General features: G+C 55.9%; 1 protein-coding gene across 1 annotated transcript in view; it reads left to right on the plus strand.

Annotated features, from left to right (window-relative positions):
* The window catches only part of LOC111144536 (DLG associated protein 2), a 162,202-nt gene that overhangs the window by 127,399 nt on the left and 21,513 nt on the right, over positions 1 to 13,290 (plus strand). Inside the window, exons 6-7 of the mRNA XM_022498858.1 lie at positions 9,530 to 9,879; positions 10,803 to 10,844. Coding sequence (XP_022354566.1) covers positions 9,530 to 9,879; positions 10,803 to 10,844 — 392 coding nt within the window. The remainder of the gene's footprint in view (positions 1 to 9,529; positions 9,880 to 10,802; positions 10,845 to 13,290) is intronic.

Below are 13,290 nucleotides of genomic sequence, written 5' to 3' on the forward strand. Positions count from 1 at the left end.
TTATGTAATGTGAGCTTTAAATATTTAAAAGAACAGGAAGTGTCTTGAGCAGCGGAACAGCTGTCATGACTTTATTTTACTGTCTACAAGATGCTAAATGCTGGTTACTCTGTAATTTCTTGCTAATTAACACGTCGGAAACAGAGGTCTTTGCTGCCAGCCCATTCGTGCTGCCCAGGACTTGGACAGCCTGTATCGCTCTCTGAACTTCGGGGAGACCGTCCCGTGTCTGGCCATGGGATGTGGCCTCTGTGTCCTGTTGGACTTACGCTGATGCCCTGAGACTAACATTAACTCTGGTGTCAACACGGCTTTCATCTCTTATGTTGAGTCTCTCACCTTCGGAGTTCGGTTTCTCCACCACGCAGGCTCTCACTTAGACATTCATGAGCTTGATTGCTGTAATTCCTTCTACGCTGTTATCTTTGAGGCTCTAATTAACAGAGGGCAGCAAGTTTAAGTGTGGCTCTCACATCCAAACAGAGCGGTGACACCTGCCGTTGGAAACACATTCCATCTTGATTACGGATTTGTGCTCTCTGTGATGGAGTGCTAATTTTTTTTTTTTTTTTAGATTTTTGTTTATTTGACAGACAGAGATCACAAGTAGGCAGAGAGGCAGACAGAGAGGCAGACAGAGAGGAAGGGAAGCAGGCTCCCTGCTGAGCAGAGAGCCCGATATGGGGCTCGATCCCAGGACCCCGGAATCATGACCCGAGGCGAAGGCAGAGGCTTTAACCCACTGAGCCACGCAGGCGCCCCTGGAGTGCTAATTTTTAAATTTCCTTTTTGGCTTGCGAATGCCTAGCAAGGCTTGCTTTCAGAAACAGTGTCCAGAAGACAAGGTGTGGATGGCTTATTACTAGGCATGGATTTAAAATACCCCAGTGTTCGCTTCAGAGATGACCCCACACCGTGGAACAATGGAGATTGGCTCGCCCTTAGTTTCATCTCGTTCAAACTAACGGATCTCAAATCAAGTGTGTTCCTCTAGATTATCCCTCCAGAGATCCATTACCCAACCCTCTGAAGACCTAGAGGCAAGTTCCAGTGACCAGCTTGTGTGCTCTGTGTCGTCTGCGGAACGGACTGGTGCGTACGTACTCACGCGACTGTGCAGGGCGAGAATGTTCTAGCCCAGTGCTGTCCAGGGAGGCAGAAGCCCATAGGCCGTGCTCCCCGCCTGGGGACCCGTCACCGTGCAGGACTGTCAGACACTGGAGACTCAGCTGGTGTTAACACAGGAGCTGGTTTTTAACTGACACCCAGAGACTGAGGTATTTCGGAAGCTAGGTCATTTGCGTGGCTGCTGGCGGTGCGTCGGCCACGGCAGCCTCTCTCACCTGCTCCTGGCTACGGCTCTCTCGACCCAGGGCTCTGGGCAGGTCCTCAGGAAGGCTTTCCCGATGAGGCTCTCTCCACCCCACATATATCTGGACAAGTACCCATTTCGCACGATTCTTCCGAGCCCCGCGCACTCGCCTCTGGGCGGGAAGAGCTCATCGACCTGAGACCATTCCCTTCAGGCCTCACTGCCTTCACTTGATGCAATTTTTACAGAAATCTTCCCAAACTGGATTCTGTGCATGGTTCCTTCCTTCCTAGATCGTGTAATTAACCTTTTCTTGATGGCACAGAGGAGTTGTTGGCACCAAGTATACTCGAGAAGGAAGGCACTTTGCTGAGCCGCCTCCCTCCCTGGATCCTGCGGTTTGGGGATGAGGGTCACCAGCTGCTCCGATCCCAGGAACACAAGCAAAACCCAAACTAACTTTGCAATTGGAGTAGAAGACACAGCTGTATATGGTTTTTTTTCTTATGACGTCGTGTTAGTCACCAGATGGGATGTCATTAGTTTCTGATGCGGTGTTCCATGAGTCATCGTTTGTGTGTAACGCCCAGTGGTCCCTGCAGGCCGTGCCCTCCTTAATGCCCATCACCAGGCTTGCCCAACCCCCACCCCCTCCCGTCTGAAACCTTAGTCTGTTTCCCGGGGTCCACAGTCTATAGGAATCTCCCTCCCTGGAACGAGGAAGCCACTGGAACAGCCATCAGAGATTTCCGTTGTGTTTTACACACAATAAAAGAAACCCATGACGGGCTTTTAAAACCAAAAGGAGGCTTATGCCTGAACTCAATTTTTAAAAAAATAGATCTTCAGACACCTTAAGATATTAAGTTAAATAATTATTTCACTTTTATTTCAAAATTCTTATTTGATCACTGATATTTAAATAAATCTTAAGTGATTGTTTAGAAAACTTTCTCTGTTGGCAGAGAATTCAGAAGCATTATATTGCTAAATTAAATTTTCAGTTTTCAGTTGCATTTAAGGTTTGCCTGATATGCATATAGAAAATGATAGATAACAATGCCTGTAATAGTAAGTATTAGTTCTGGTGAGTATATTCTAATTGTGTATTCACATACACAGAATTAAGACAGTTATTATCGCCAAACTAGCCAGCTGAATAATTGAATGTTTTTCTTGAATATATAAAATGATTTCCTTAATTGTTTATTTTAATTCTTAACAGCAAAATAACATGATCAAATGATCATTTTAAATTCTTTCTTTACTGTAGTTCCAAGTTTCTAATTCCATTTAGGAATTCCATTTAGGCAGCACGATTCTGTCCCACAAGATCACAGGTACCAACAAATATTTGTCGCGGGAGCAGACTGACAAAGCAGTGAGAACACCGGTTTACATCAGTTTTTCAAAAGTTCTGTCTCAACATTATTTTATTTACCTAAAATAGTCTGTGTGTTGCAGTTTTAATTTACTGAACGCTGACAGCTGACACTTTTTAAATTATAAAACTCAAAAGCTTTCAGTTAACCAGGAATATAATTGTGATTTATTGTTCTGCTATAAACGTCCCATTCAAAATTCCATGAGGGACCGTGTCATATGGACATAGGGCCCCCAAGAGAAAGTGGGTACAGTCAAGACGTATATCAAATGCGCATCTTATATTTTAAAATACAAATGCCATCTCGACTCCTATGCTAACATGTGAGAATGCGTCTGGTATCCGGGGGACTGGAAGTTTTTGTGGGTATTTCTAAATGTTTCTTTAACTTACATAGTATTCATTATTCTCGAAATAGTAAGTATTGCTTATGTCTATTAAATCCGTGTGTTGGATTTATGGTGGGACCATTGCAAACAGAATCACGCGGACAATAAGCATTTTCAGGGGCTTAAAAAAATGTGTCCTCCCCCTGCCCCCACCATGCACGTATCTCCCTCTGAGGAGTTGTGGGTGAGTAGGTGGGAAATCCTCAAACCTTCCACCAGAACTTTCCCTGAGCCCTTAGCTGGCCATCCTGGCTGTCTCCAGGGAGCCTGATGCTCTGGACAGCAGCCCCAGGCGACACTGTCCCTGAGCAGGTCCCAGAGCCCAGCAGACGCCGTAACACGGGCTGACCATGCCAACGCCGGCCGCGAGGCTGCAGGGTTCCCGAGTCTTCGCGCCCCGTGCAACTGAGGACACTGCCGACCTGCTTCTATGTCCTAGGATTTCTGGAAGATCCAATGCAGGCATCTGTGTCCAAAATAATACAGTGTTTGGACTTAGTGTTCACCAACTAACTGTTAGCTGTTTCCAAAAAACCCTATAAACAGACATTTTTGTCCTGTTTGTTCAAGGACTTTTTCCCATCTGTGTTCAAGCACCAAGAGAACACTTCGGCTGTGGGCTGGCTAGGTCTGGGTCGCTCGGCTGGCAGCGGCACCTGCTGTCCGGGCCGTGGGAACGCTAGTCACAAGCTCACGGAGCAACAGCATCCTCCCCCTCGCCAGACGGCTGGTCCGTGCTGAGAAGGGGCGGGCTTCAAACGCCACTGTTATTCAGCTAAAACAGAGAAGGAACATTTCCCATGAGAAGTTTTACTCTTCGAGAGGCGGCTGATTGGCGGGAGGGAGGAGTGCCCGTCCTGTCGCTCAGCTCCCACGGCGCGGTGAGGCCAGCTCTCCAGGTCCCTTCTGAGCCTCCTGTGAACCAAGGAAATGTCTCATTAGATGAGTAAGCAAATATTAGAAGGCCTTTGTCCCAAAAATGGCTTCACTGGTTTCCGTCGTGTGAAGAATGGAGAGATAATTGCAGTTAATTTCCTCTGAGTCCGCCTCAAGCCCATCGGCTCACAGCCCTTCAAACGACTCGCGTCGCTGAGTGGGCGTGCGGTCTAAAATTCCTTCTCCTGCCAGATGCCTTTCATGTGTTTTTATTTTTTAGAAAGCTCGGAACTGATCCTATTAAGAGGAAATTCTTGCTGAAACGATTAATGGTTCTTTCACTTACTTTGCAGCGGGCAAGGAGGAATAAGGTCAGACCCAGCCGTGAGAAATCAGACTGAGCTCAGCGCAGGGTCAGGGAAAGCATCTTCCTAACCGACACCTGGAGGGCACCGAAGTCCCCGTCCTGCCACCCGGCTGACCTGAGGCCGATGTTTGAACCCGTTCGAACCCGTTCTCTCATATGGGAAATGGAAGTCCAAATGCCAAGTAGCTGGCGGGGTTGTCTGCGGCTCAGGAGAGGCACCGAGTGTGACGTGCTCGGCCTGGGGCCGCCCGGTGGCGGCCGCGTGCACGCGCTCCCAGGAGAACCGTGGGCGGTGAGACCTCGGAAACACACAGGAGGCCACGGGGAGCGGATGGTGGGCGCCGCCCGGTGTGCACTTGCCGCGAGCGGGTTACTTCTCCTGGAGGACAGACGCAGGGATGGTTCTATGTGGCCAACATCGTAGCGGCTGCCTGTCCCCTGGCTGTATCTCCCATCCCCATGACGACAGATAATGAGACATCCTGAGTGTGTCCCTTTTACGAATGAGCAGACCGGGGCAGAGAGAATTTACTTTGTCCACAATCCCAGTTACTTCATTTTATGTGGGAAGCAGGGAAGAGCCAGGTCAGTTCAGGGCTGTTAGAACCAGAAGGAAATGTACAGCACTTCCTTTTCCTAGATGTCTTCAGCCACCGTGGATTTGGGACATCGGACCAGGAGCATCAGAGTCCTGGAAGTTGCACTGCAATAAAACGTCAAGACACCAAATGACTAAAATGTACCAGAACAAGTGTGTGGACACTAAACAACACTTTCCTCCCATTTGGGGGAAGAGCGAGTGGTAGAAGGTCCATTTGCTGTTTTCCCAGAAAGTAAATCATTTGAAGAAAACTCTATAACACTTAAAAACAAACAAGAAGGTCTCCCTAGAAAGCTAGTGTAATCCGTCCCTCATGCCTAAGAGCCTCCAAGCCCTGGGGAGAATCAGACAAGCTCAGACCATCTTTTCAAGGGGCCACATCTCCCCGGTAGTTCCTGGCCCACTGATTCCAGACCCCCATCCCACAGGCTCTGCCACCTGTGTCTGGCACCGTGAGTTCCTGTGGATGAACCCCCATGCCCGGCCGGACTGGCCCCACCCTCCCCACACCGCCTGTCACGTCCATCTCCAGGACTTAGCTGCAGCCCATCTCCTCCAGAAAGCTCTCCTGGAGCCCTGGGTCATTCTCTCTTGGGCTTTTGTGAGGCTCTGGTGCGGATGCTGGCCCTTCTGCCCTTCTCTTCAATTTGATTACGAGCGATCGGAAGGAGCCAGCGTCTTGGGCTCCAGACAAATGTTTAGTGGAGCCAGTGGATCTCAGTACGATGGGGACAGAGGACGGCCGGCAGCTGTGGGTGTCCTCCGTCAGTTGGCTCCGTGCTGCTGCAAAATGTCCTCCACTGTTTGGCAGGGAAAGTAATGGTCGTGCAGGCAGCTGATTTCTTTAAGCAGTAGGAAAGCTTCTATTTGGACACACCTCCTACGGGGTTTAGTAGGGACCAGAGCAGCCTGGATGAACACGGGGTGCTCGGGCTTGGCTGGCTTGCGGGAGAACATCTCTCTTCCAGACAAGAGGGTCTTTGACCGAAGCCGGTCGGTAGCTTTTCCGAGCCGCCCTAAACGGGCTCCCGTGTGCGCCTGCTCTGAAAGACCACACTGACGGCGTCAAACCACGCTCCCCTGCAGTGGTTATCAGCGCAAGGCAGTGATATCAAATGCGGGCAGGGCACCAAGACAGCATCTGTCTCTCGCCCCCCCCTGAAGAGGTCACTCTGCCGCACTGGCCCGGCCTGAGTGACGTCTGTCGTCCCTGACACATGCTGGGCATTGCCCAGTGTCCATCAGTTTCACAGGAAAGAACGTCGTTCTGCTGCCGTTTCGGAAAGAAGTCGATTTCGGAACTCATGTCATCACCCTGTAGTGAATGCGCTGTGGGGCGAGGAGACGCGATGCTGCGGTCCGCTGTGATCGTGGAGACGCCTGGCACGTGTCTTGTCGTTCCTACGTACAAAGTGTCCACGTGGGAAGTGTAGTTGTACCAGGTGCTCTTGGGAGACGTATCGTCATGCAGGGGTGGAGGGAGATGTTTGCCGATGGCTGTGAAGGGGTGACCACACTGGAACTGGAGTCCGGGCAGGTGCATCTGCTCTGTGTGCCTTCGACGTGTCCCGGTCCTCGAGATGCACATGCCGTCCTCCACTGTGGAGGGGACCGGACCGGTGGGAGGACCACGCCGGGTTGGTATTTTCCCGAGTGCCTTTCGACTCCTCTCCACGTGGGCCAAGAGCTATACAGCCATGTTAAACGGCGGAAGTGACTTCTTTGTGTTCCCGTATTTCTCGGCTGCCTGCATGGTCACCCTGCCACCACCGAGACGTGGCGTCCTCTCAGAAGTGGAGTTTCCTCCCGGGAGCACCCTGTGTGGCGGGCCTGCCATGCAGTGTGCCCGGCGCCTGGCTTACCGGCTGGCTTACCTGGCTTACCGACCACCTGGAGCGTCCGCGGACGCGTCCTCAGGGAGCAGGACTCGCTCGCCCAAGCAGCAATGCCGGACAGTTCGGCTCCGTGTGGCTGCGTGAGCTCTGCCTTTGGCACGCTCTCGTCACAGCTTTCCCCGGTCAGTCCCCGTGTTCGGGTGTCTGCACTGTGTACCCTGACACTGTGAGTAGGATTCAGAGAAGCTGGGGGAGAAGCAAGTCTTGCGGTGGGCCACCGCCGTCAAGGAGAAACACACTGTGGGCGGTGACCCTCGTCCAGACTAGGAACAAGAGGGAATGGCCGAAGCTGATGGCCAGACCGGAGGAAGTGACAAGCTACTGCAGGACAATCTACCCACACGCATGTCCCTTCCTCTCCCCGAGGAGCCAAGGAGTCCCCCCAGAGAGGTGACGTGATCCCCCAACCTGTGTCTCCAGCCTCAGCACGATGACCTTCTGAGCTGGGTAGCTCTACAGGGGGACCAGGGGGCTGTGGTGTGCCCTGGACGGGGTTTGATGGCTTCTCTGGTCCCTTCCTACTGGATCCCGGTGGCACCCTCACCCCACCGGCCGTGACAACACCAAGAATGTCCTCCAGACCCTGCCAAGGCCCCCCGGGGAAAGAGGAGGTGTGATCGCCCCAGCAGAGCACCCAGGGCTGACCCACAGACGTACACAATGGGAGAGTCTGAGACTCCCCAGGTCAGAGTCCCCAGGGCCATACAGGCGAGGGGGGTCAGGGAGGGTACAGGGGAATGAGGTGGGGACAGTCCCTGTACCAGGGATCGGCCCCTGACCACCTGTGCAGGAGTCTGTGAAGAGAGGACTAGATAGCAGGGAGCTGACCAGCCCCGGCCAGCGAGCACCTGTACACGGAGGACGCAGCTGAGGCCATTGTCCCTCGAAACGTGGAGCCAGGTGTCAGTCATAGGGGACGATGACTGTGGGTGGCAGGGCTCTAAACACCGAGGCCAAGTGGGAGCCCTGCTGTCGGGCCAGGCCAGAGCCAGAGGGCGGGAGGAAGGGGCTTCCTAGCAGCTCTGAGGTGGGGCACTGCCGACAGCGGGCCGGGGCGCCCCTCTGGGGTTTCTCTGGCTGCGGGCCCACAGTGGCCCGTCCTGCACTCCGCAGACCCCCACCTGATGTGCCGAGTCCCGAACAGACCATCCAGTGGGTCTCTACAGCTCTGGGACCCAGCGTGGCGGGATCCACGAGGCTGGGCTTCAGAGGCGGGTGGTGAGTGGGGAAGGGGGCTGCGTCCAGCAGAGCAAGGGGTCTGCCGGCTTCTGAGGTCTAGTGTAAGGGAGAGAAAAAAGGAAAGTAAAAAAGGTGATTTCCGACGTTTCTCTGGTGCAGAGTTTGAAGCCTGTTCCCACAGCGGTCCGCCTCCGTCTGTTCCCGCCTTCCCGAGCCTCTTCCGATGCCTCGATCTCAAAATGCATCCACGGTGCAAATTTTCATGTGCGGCTTTGATGCCTCAAACTCAAGTCTTCCTGACGCGACAAACTCGTTCTGTTTTCTGTTTGGAATTTCTGTTTGGAATGACATTTGAGGTTTTATTTATTAGGAGAACCACTGACACAGGTTACCCCATCACAGGGGGAGGTGGCAGGAAATGGGAACGCGTGGAGGTCCCCAGAACAGAAGAGCGGAAATGGCGTGTTCCCCTGGGCCGCAGCAGGACACCCATCCTGGCCGCTTCTGAAATTCGTGGGGGAACCTCGCCCGGTCTGTCCTCCCAGAGAGGCTGAGCCCCCGCCGGAGAGGCGTGCGTGCAGGTGTGGATGCGCACACGACGCAGGGGGCCTCACACCCTGCGGACTGGCTGGGCGTGTTTGCGCCTGGTCGTGGTGGTGGCCGTCCTGCAGGCGTCTGTTGCCGAAGCCCATGGTGAGTTCCTCGTTCCAGACAAAGAAGAAGTATTAACTGCAATGGAGAACACTTTCCTATCAAAATGGCATCGTTCATCTTACTGGAAAAAGACATAGGACACCCAGGTCCCGGCAACTATGCGTAATGACTTTGGGGTGACCTTTGAAGACATTTAAATGGGTTCACGTCCAGAGGCACTTTCTGTCCCTCGGGGGGCTCCCCGCAGTCGGGGAGTGCGTGTGGGCGGGAGGCGGCGGACAGGGGCAGGGGCAGGGTGTGAGAGGGCCAGCCGATGCGTGTTTGCAGAGCCAGGGTCCCTTTGCAACCGCCGTCTATACTGTAGACCCAGGAAGTGTGTCCTTACAGGGAGCAAATGCTCTGATTCTCACATTCTCTGCTTTTCCATTAGAAAAGTAATACCGACTCATCATAAGCCTTTGGGCAACATGCATAGAAGCAGAAGAGACAGGAGTCACCCCGTTGTCTCTCAGTGAGAGCTGATGAATGGTTTTCTGTGTGTCTGACTTTTTTCTCACACACAGGGTCTCCTTATAAATACCCCCACCTTTCCCTGCACACAGCAGAGTAGGCCCCGCTTCTCACCATGAGCATTGCCTGGGGCGCTCCCCTGCGTGGACACGGTCTCGTGGCTGCTGTCCGTCCTGCTGAGCCAAGTTTCCCCAAGTGGTCACTGTTATGGCATTTGGGGGGGCGCTTTCTAATCTCCCACTGTTGTGAGTCTGTCTGCGTGGACCATCTCTGAGAAGGCTCGTGGGTCGTGGGCCATGAGGGCGAGCAGGGGTCCGGGAGGGAGGCTGCATCTGCTGACGGCACACTGACTTTCCTTACAGCCATCTCCTACGCGAACTACAAGAAAACGCCGCCACCCGTCCCCCCGCGCACCACCTCCAAGCCCCTGATCTCGGTGACCGCGCAGAGCAGCACAGAGTCCACGCAGGACGCCTACCAGGACAGTCGCGCCCAGCGGGTGTCCCCTTGGCCCCAGGACAGCCGCGGCCTCTACAACTCCACAGACAGTCTGGACAGCACTAAGGCCATGAGCCTTGCCCTGGAGACGGCCGCAGCCCAGCGCCTCACCTCCGAGGGCCAGAGCAGCTCCATGCGGACCACCGACAAGGCCGTCCTGGTGTCCAAGGCCGAGGACTTCCTCAAGAGCAGACACTCCTCCATCGGGATCCAGGTAGCCTCCCTGCGCCGCACGGGCTCTGCTGATAGCAGGACTCACTCAGCGGCCCCGCGGCCCGGGGTCCTTAGCAGGGAGCGTAGCCTCCGAGGGCCGGGAGACGCCTGAGCTCTCAGCCGCGGGGCCCGCCAGCCAGCCACCAGCCAGGGACCACCCCAGGGCATCTCGGGTCCCCGTGTCATGCTTGCCCCTGCCAACCAGATATGCCCAGCCCAGGGCACTTTCTAGGGGATGCCTGCTGCTGACCGAGTGTGGAGACAGCTTATTTTGATACTTTGGAAGGATGGTTTTTGGTTGAAATTCAGTTTTTCAAAAGGTTTGCCGTCCTGTGCTCCAGCAGTGCTGTGGGGGAAAGGGCCGGGAATACAGGGTAGAGGTCATAGAGGCCTCCTCGTGCACACAGAGGCATGCTGCTCCGCCCCAGCTGCGAGAAGCACGTCCCCACTGGCCACAGGGTGCTCTGGGTGCTTAGCTGTGGTGGCAGAGCCGGGTCCCATGCTTACAGACCCCCGAGGGCAGACCCACACCCCCAAAGGCCCCAGACCGCTCCCGAGGGACCGCATGGGATGCGCCTCACACTGGCATTGCCCTGCCTCAACTCCTCTGCCCTGTGAGGTCATATCGGCACGGACAGCCAGGGTCCTCGCGGAGTCCTCCGCAAACGTGGGCCACTCTTGCCTCCTGTCACTCCTCCGCTCAGCCTGCATCCAGCCAGAAGTCCCGGAATCAGAAGGCTTCGTGGCCAGGGAGGAGGGTGAGCGGAGCTCTGCCCAAGAGCCATGTGTGCCTGGCACTGGCGTGACGGGGCTCGATGGCTTGGGCATCCCGGGGACACGGGAGAGCGCAGGCTGGGGCGACTGCCCACTTCACTAGGTCCTCTGAACCAGGTCCCCACACTGTGGCTTCGTTGTTTTGTTTAGGATTCCGAATTCCCAGAACATCAGCCATACCCAAGGTCAGATGTAAGTACCGAAGATCCTCCAGAGCCGAGTACGCATGACTTTCTGTTTCCTCCCCTTCCTCGGGTTTCTCATACGACTGCTCTGCCACCTCTCTCTGTCCTGATTCTATATGCCAGGCACGATGCTAGGTGCCCCGTATTACAGCGAGGAGCCCTCGCGCCCCCCAGTGAGGTGGAATCAGTCCCCCCCTTTGATGAGGACCAGGACGGGGCTCAAATAGGCAAGTGACCGGCAAGTGACCGGCTGTGGGGACCCCAGCGCTGGTCCGAGGGAGGGAGCAGGTTCAGACGCCGCTCCCCCCGGCTCCGGAGAAGACGTGTGGGGCACGCAGACGCATGAGGCCGACTCCACGCTCCCGGCGCCGTGCACGTCTGGCCTTCTCACCGGCCACCTGCCGTCTGCCACAGGCTTCTCCCTGGCTGCCACGCCAGCCTGGGGCGAGGGCGGGACTGTCCTCTTCTGACTTTACTTGAGCAGCAGGTCACCTGCCGGTTGAGGGCGCCCCCCACCTCCACGTCATCTCCCAGATGCCCAGACAACTTTCCTCACCCCGGGGCACTTTCTGCTGCGGGCAACCATGCCCTTCTTCCGCAAGATCGTCCACCTCCTCCCCGCCGGCCCGTCTGCCCCCAGCCGTTCCCACATTGACCCCTCCCTGGAAGGCTTCCTGCGCAACCCCCCCACTGCACCACGTGTCCTTGAAGACCCAGCTGCCCCCCGCCTTCGCCACCCAGCGCCTAGCACAGTGCCTGGCACATAGCAAGTGCTCGGTCAATGTCGGATAAGTGGGTGCACGGGTGATGGTGGTGAGTGCACGGGTGATGGTGGTGAGTGCTCCGTGGACACGGTGTGAGTGCGCGTGTGCGAGGGTCAGCTGTGTCCGTGGCGGTGGAGGAATGCACGGCGCCGCACGAGCTTGTGCCCTTGCCATTACCGGACTCGGTGGCTCCAAGAGCCGATAGAAAACAGCGTCAGAGAAACTCAGGTTTTAGCACAAATGTGAGTCAAAGAAATGAAACGAAGCAGGTGTAGGGAGCTAGCTGACAGCGACGTAGAGCAAGGGGCCACTGAAGCAGAGCGAGACCCCGGACACGTGGAGGACCCAGCAGAGTGGCCGGCATGTCCACGCAGCAAAGGCACAATGCAGAAGTAGCAGAGAAGCAGGCTGTGGTCGTGGCCATGTCCCCGACTGTCCAGCACAGTCTCGTTATAATCTCATCATAACCACAGGGGCCAGGCATTATCCAAGTTACCAATGAGGAAACTGAGGTTCGGGGGTAAGTGGCTTGCCTAGAGGGTCATGGCCGGTAAGTGTTGCAGGCAGGATGGAAGACCCAGTGACGCCCACTGCCCAGACAGGACACAGGCGGGCTTGGTGCAGCACGCGTCCCGAGCTGTGTGGCCAGGAGCGACCTGCCCCCGGTCTGTGTGTCCTGTCACTCATAGGGCGAGACGGCTAGCTCCACGCACACTCAGCCACCTCACGGCCGTGGCCTGCTCTTGGGGCAGAAGACCCACCTCGCATTTCCCACCCATGTCTGCAGGGCTGCGGGTGCAGCTCCAAGCCCTTCCTCATGGGCTGGCCTGGTGATATGGGGCCGTGGGCGACCCTGCGGTATCTCCCTCACGTTTCCTCGTCTCTGCTGACATGTGCCTCTCCCCTGTGTCCCTGGTCTGTGGATCTGTGGCGCGTGTGTCCCTGCAGCATCTGTCCTCTCCTCGTGCACGTGTCTGTGTTTGCGACTGTCCGCTGGAAACGTCTCCTGCTCCCAGACATGGCGGTTTGGGTCAGTGTGCAGGGATTCCTTGGGCCCATGTGCCCCCGTCGCCCCGTCTGTAAAGTGGGAGCAATCACTGCTCTGACATCGCCAGGTTGGGGGTGAACGGAGCTGCCACCACGGGCCTCTTCTTCCTCAACTCAAGCGTCCAGCTGCAAGAACACCATTTTGCCCACAAGGCGGATTTTTCGCTGCAGGTCTGAGCCATTTTACGTTCCGACCAGCCTCCCGCCACCTGCTCTTGGAAGTGCTGATGCTGCGTGGGGCGTCTCTCTGCAGCCACACGGGCAGGGCTCCTTTCGCTCTTGGACTTATAATAGGTCCCCAAGGGAACTAGGGCCGCTGGGCCTCAGAGGCACGGCACCTGCCCAGCTCAGCGCTGGCTTCTGAAGGCAGAGCATGAGTGATCTGGATGGAGGCAGCAGAGATGGGGGGAGCTGCCCCTGGCGTTGGTAATGGCTCTCTGCCTGGATGCTCCTCCCAGGGGCTGTGGAGGCGGGGCTCGGACTGCGGCTGGTCCGCTCTGACCTCCCGCAGACGCCTGCCGTGCAGGAGAGGGGCCAGGGCACACTGGGGCCGCCTCCTGCCCAGCTCACACACCCCAGCATGCACACGCTCACACTCACACTCAATGCACCTGCTCCTGGGCACTCAGGATTACGTGTCTG

Source organism: Enhydra lutris, unplaced genomic scaffold, assembly GCF_002288905.1.
Source record: "Enhydra lutris kenyoni isolate GAN:26980312 unplaced genomic scaffold, ASM228890v2 scaffoldscaffold11, whole genome shotgun sequence".
Lineage (NCBI taxonomy): Eukaryota > Metazoa > Chordata > Mammalia > Carnivora > Mustelidae > Enhydra > Enhydra lutris.